Source organism: Priapulus caudatus, unplaced genomic scaffold (assembly GCF_000485595.1).
Source record: "Priapulus caudatus unplaced genomic scaffold, Priapulus_caudatus-5.0.1 Scaffold70, whole genome shotgun sequence".
Lineage (NCBI taxonomy): Eukaryota > Metazoa > Priapulida > Priapulimorpha > Priapulimorphida > Priapulidae > Priapulus > Priapulus caudatus.
The window spans coordinates 345,500-351,443 of NW_014577131.1; the positions used below are offsets into that span (position 1 = coordinate 345,500).

The window sequence follows — 5,944 nt, forward strand, 5'->3', positions numbered from 1 at the left end:
AGATATTTATCTTATAGACCGGTATAGTTGAGCAACAAGGGTTCTTATTATTATGGTTTCTTACTTAGGCTATCTATCGCCGAAGGTAATGATAGGTTGTTTTTATTTAGTGTTGAAAATGCCTACATCGATATATTTTACACCGATGAATCGATAATAAATAAAACGTCTTTATAGGAGTTCAAGACAGTTATCATTAGATTAGCTTATTTTCTTTTTAGGTGTTAGGACCTTTTAGAAGCAACAAATATTTGCTCGAAAAATGTCGTAGCGGAATACAAGGCTCAAGAACGTTCGCTAACCATTTCTGACGTTGTTAGCAAGCAATAAGTTGTCGGAACAGAGGGTAGGAAATAAAACATCTTGCACGATCTGTGAAAATCGTGGTGCAGACTGGTGGCGACTGACGCGGCACATGTCGTTGACACACATGTGAGTCGCACAGGACAACACAATCCCGCGGGACGATCGGAAGCCAAATAAAGGACGCGTGTTGTATAAATGCAGGAACATTGAGTAAGTACACTGCATCAGTGAGAGCTATGGTACACACGCGGTTCATTGTGAGACGTCTAGGGTTATACCGTCGTTTATCGCCATTCTGCTATGGATTGTTCTCACAAAACACGTCTGAGTACATCGGAAGGATTCCAGGTGCGCACTCGAGGGAAACCTTTCTGCCGGCGTGTGTTCTCCGTTGCAGCGGTCTCTGCATCTGCGTCAACGATCACTGCGATCATGGCTTATCAACTTTCGCGTGGAGAATGGGCTCGTTGTTGTACTCATGCTGTAAGATAAGAGAATGCAGCGCCAGTTCATGTATCTAGACGAAAAGGTAGCGGTGTTTAACAAGTCACAACCAGAGGCGATGGAGGCTTTCCAAACTCCCGGCAAGCACACGTTCTTCTTCTGCCATCGTCTACCGAGGAACCTTCCGGGAAGCTTCAGTTACTCTGCAGCCGACCACGACGCGAGCATTTCCTACTCTATTTACGCTGTGTTGAAGACACCGAAGAGGTTCGGCTGCAAGCAGACGATCACCAGGGCAGAGGTAACAATACTGAAGACACAGAGCGATTACGACGAGGATTTCGACTGTGAAGATATTACCTCTGATGGGCATGGCGGCTGCACATACACGTACATTCCTCTACACCTGCTTGAGCGTAACAACGGACACAGGAAGCTAGAAAGAGTGGCCGCGCAGCTACCGTCCAGCGATAACGCAGCCAGATTGATGAGATCTTCATCGCAGTCCAGTAGCGACAGCTTGAGCGATAGTGATACCGAATCTACCGGGTCTAGCGACAGCGAGCTGAGTAGTTCCGACGATTCCGACAGCGACGTCGTGTCGCTTGGTTCGCTGGGTAGCGATGAGACGTACGATGTCACCGCTTGTGTCCAGCAAATGAACATGTCATCTGATAGACCTGGCAATAGTTCGCTATTTAAAACTGTCATTGTAATCTGAATATTTCGCATGCGATTCATTTCAGCTTGCGATAATATCGCTAGCACAGTTAACGATACTTATGTGCGAGACTTGATATCATTGTTATTATTTATAGTAGACATCATGTCGTGTTGTAGGTATTCATACCGTGATAGTCCAGAAGCTTAATTTGTCGACGGTTGACTTGCTCGATTTATTGAGGTCAAATTGTATATGATGAAATACACCGATATGTAAATAATTTTATGTATAATACCATGTATATGAATTAAACTCTGATTACTTAATCAGTGTGTTTAGTTTTGTTTGTAAAACGACTCAGCACTACAATCCCACATCACGGATAAAACACAGAAAGAAAATATTAACAGAATGCACCTCTATATCAGTTTACTGTCACGTCGTGAGGCACGCCACGCACTCATCCACTTTTTATTGTTAACATGTATCAAAGGCTCATTTACCTAAGCAAATAAGCAAACCGCCTTATGTTGTAGTAAAGCCACTTGCACGTCGATCTTTGATGTCTAGCAGATAGGGCAATACCAAGGAAGTTAAGCATGAATCACATCTTTATAGACAGATGTCACTGTGGTCGTTAGAGATTCCCAGCATGCGACGGAGAGGGGGGTCAGTAGAATATTGTCACTAAATAGGAACCTCAGTGGTCATGTAACACATTGGGAATTCAGGCGGTTTACACCAGTCCTATATCGTACCCGTATAAATTAAAGGTCGTATTACACGACGAATGTCTAATCAAAACTTTATTAGTAGAGACGCCTAATGAAGTGTGCCGTAATTTTGTTGTAGCAATTCATTCTAATAATCATTTTCGATGCTATTGGCAAAATTCTAAATCCTTCTTAACCCCATAACATCCTAGGAACCAAATATGAAAATCGTACATTACACGTTATGTGATATTTATTCAGATGACGTACGTAAATCAAGATACGATTAAATAAGTGTTCATCAGGATATTTACATTGCCTATGCATCTTGCCCTTGCCCTAGCACTTGCATCTTGCCCTTGCCCTAGCACTTGCATCTTGCCCTTGCCATAGCACTTGCATCGTGCATTTTGCCATCTCTCTTTGCACTCGCATCTCTCCCCTCGCTGCCATTTCACTTGCATTTTCAGCGTATCTAGATTTCTACTCGATGGGGAAGGGTGCCAATATAGCTTTTGTCACTATAGTTCTATCATTATATTATCCCCCAGGCAAGTGTATGTGTAATGTGTAGAATAACGGCACCGGCGCAGTAAAAATACAGATTATGCGTCCATACGTCACGGGCATGGTTGATATATACCAACGTACCGTTATTCTAACTCCGCCGTTTTCGTCACCACCGTTGCGCGTGTATTTAATCGTTGAAATTTCATTTCGCTGTCCGTAGGTAGATGCATCAGGCATCGCATCATAACGACCTCACTGTTCTTAAAGGTATTGAATGTAAACCCTTTATTGTGACATTTTCCGCATAAGTAGCTTGACAAACAAGTCGCCTACACATGCGTCCTTACGCCAGACTTCCTTCCACCTTATTAGTAAACAGCGTGTATTGTAACTACCCGCGACATAGTTGCGGTGTTTTTGCTACTTTCACTTTCCGCGTCATTAAGCCGAGACCCAGCCTTGTACCGCCCAAGATAACGAGCAAAACAGTGCCATTATTACTCGGTCGGGTGATGACACCATCACGTCGCCTATAGCTAAATGTTCCGCTAAACAACAAAGTCTCATTCAAATACGACGGATGTTTGTTTGCCTTCAACTATATTGTTGTTTGCGCACCTGTGTGAGTAAGGAAATAAAAGGCTCACATTAGGGGGTCAGACAGTTCAATGAAAGAATATTTTGTTTTTTCGTGGGTGTTATATCGGTCTCGTCATGTTCGGAAGGGTTTGCTTAAACTAGACAGACTGTCGGAGCTCGATAGTCTTTCTAACGATAAAAAGAAATCATAAAATTAATATAAATGGTAATTATTTTAATAAAATACGTTGACCATATATTTAGTAGGATTAGTTACTAACACTGTTAAAAATGTCATCTGCCAGTATATAGTTCAATAACTTTTAGGAAAATGTGTACATGCGTACTCTATAATCAAATTAATAAAAGTAATCTTAAACAAGGTCGCGATTGTATTAAAAACAATATTGTATTGATTATCTTAAATATATAACAACAATAATGAATGAACTAAGATTCGTGGGGTAAAATATCAACAGGAGGCATGTTTATATATATGACAATTTAATTATATTATTGTATTAGTTAAATAATAAAATTTTGAATGTTAAAAAGTAAACGCACCATAGATATTTATCTATAGACCCGGTAAATATTTGAAGGCAACAAAGGTTCTTTTATTATACGTTTCTTACTTAGGCCTATCTATCAACCGAAGTCAAATGACTAGTTGTTTTCTATTTACGTGTGAATAAATGCTACAATCGATATATTTACACCGATGAAATCGATAAATAAAATAACACAACACTATTCATTAGGAGTCAAGAACGTTATCATTAGATTAGCTTATTTTCTTTTTAGGTGTTAGACCTTTAGCAAGCAACAAAATATTTTCGCATCAGAAAATGTCGCGAATAACAAGGTTCAAGAACGTTATGAACAATTTCCTGACGTTGCCTAGCAAGCAATAAAAGTTGTCGGCAACAGAGGTAGGAAATAAAAACATCATTAGCAGTCTGTGAAAATCGTTGGTGCAGAACTGATGGGCCGACTGGCCGCGCAAACATGTCGTCTGCATGTGACGTCACCAGCTACACAACCAATATCCGCGGGCGATCAGGAAGGCCACATAACAGACGCCGAGTAGTATAAATGCAGGAAGACATTCGAGTAAAGGTACACTGCATCCAGGAGAGCATTAGAGTACACACCGGTTATCTTCGTTATTAGTCTAGAGCTTATACCGAAATCGTTTAATCGGTAATTCTGATAGAGTAATTGATTCCTTCACCGGCAACCAAGTCCTGTTAAGTACAATCGAAGAAATTACATGAGACTGGAGGGGAAACCTTTCTGCCGGGTGATTGTTCTCCGTGGCAGGTCTCCTTCTACTTGCGTCAACCGATTCAACAGCCGAATCACTGGCACTCAACACTTCGAGGAGAAAGGGCTCGTTGTTGCATATCAGTCTGTAAGAATAAATAACTGCAGCCCGCCAGTTCATGTATCTAGACGAAAGAAGTAGCGGTGTTAAACAAGTTTCACAACCAGAGGCGATTGACCAGTGCTTTCCAATATTCCCTTGCCAAGGGACACTGTTCTTCTTTGCTGCCATTCGTCTTACGTAGGCAACTTCCGGGACGTTCAGTATACTGCTGCATCGCCGACCACGACGCGAGCATTTTCCTACTCTATCTACGCTGTTCTTGAGACACGAAGAGGAGTTCGGCAGCAAGAGGACGGTCACCAGGGCAGAGTACATACTGCAAGACACAGTTAGCGATTACGATTAGTGATTTCTGACTTAGTTGAAGATGATTACCTATGATGGCAATTCGGCGGTGCACATACACGTACATTCCTCTACACGAGCTTGAGCGTAACAACGGACACAGCAAGCTAGAAAGAGTGGCCACGCAGCTATGCCGTCCAGCGATAACGCAGCTAGATTGATGAGATCTTCATCGCAGTCCAGTAGCGACAGCTTGAGCGATAGTGATACCAAATTTACCGGGTCTAGCGACAGCGAGCTGAGTAGTTCCTACGATTCCGACAGCGACGTCGTGTCGCTTGGTTCGCTGGGTAGCGATGAGACGTATGATGTCACCTCTTGTGTCCAGGAAATGAACATGTCCTCTGATAGACTCGGGAATAGTTCACTATTCAAAACGGTCATCGTAATATAAATAGTTTGCATTTTATTAATTTTATCTTGTGGTAATATCGCTTGCACAGCGATCCTAATGTGCCAATGTACTAATAATAAAATGCACCGATATGTAAATAATGTGATGTATCATATTCATGTATATGAATTAAACTATGATTTACCGAATCAATGTGTATAGTATTTGTTTGTAATTAGACTCACCACAATCACACATCACGGCTAAAACACATAAAAATGTTATTAGTAGAATATACCCCTACATCTGTTTACTGTCACTCCGTGACTGACAATGAAATACAACGATTTATAAATTACGTGATGTGTAGTATCATGTGTATAAATTAAACAACGCAACCGCATTCGCTTGTAGTAAAGCGGTTGTAACATCTTCGATGTCTAGAGGATAGCACAATACCAATGGAGTTAAGCATTAGGTACATCACTGTAGTCGGTTATTAGTGCATGCACTGATATCTCTGTGGTCGGTGGAGATTCCCAACACGCGACGAGCGACAAGCACAAGTTATAAGTAGTATACTGACACTGAACATGGATCTTTTTTGCCATGTTACACAATGCGCTTCACATAAAGCGGGGGACACACCATGCATGCGA

At 41.5% G+C, this 5,944-nt stretch overlaps 1 protein-coding gene across 2 annotated transcripts; it reads left to right on the forward strand.

The window, feature by feature from the left end:
* Nucleotides 1–814: 814 nt before the first annotated feature.
* LOC106821386 (serine-aspartate repeat-containing protein C-like) lies at nucleotides 815–5,446 on the forward strand. Of its 2 annotated transcripts, XM_014826151.1 has the most exons (2): nucleotides 815–1,134; nucleotides 5,007–5,446. In XM_014826151.1, exons 1-2 carry the CDS (start codon nucleotides 818–820, stop codon nucleotides 5,110–5,112), a joined length of 423 nt encoding a protein of 140 aa, XP_014681637.1. In that variant the 5' UTR covers nucleotides 815–817; the 3' UTR covers nucleotides 5,113–5,446. The 2 variants fall into 2 exon arrangements, with proteins under 2 accessions (XP_014681637.1, XP_014681636.1); XM_014826150.1 differs by lacking the exon at nucleotides 5,007–5,446 and having other exon boundaries at nucleotides 815–1,740.
* The last annotated feature ends 498 nt before the right edge of the window (nucleotides 5,447–5,944 follow it).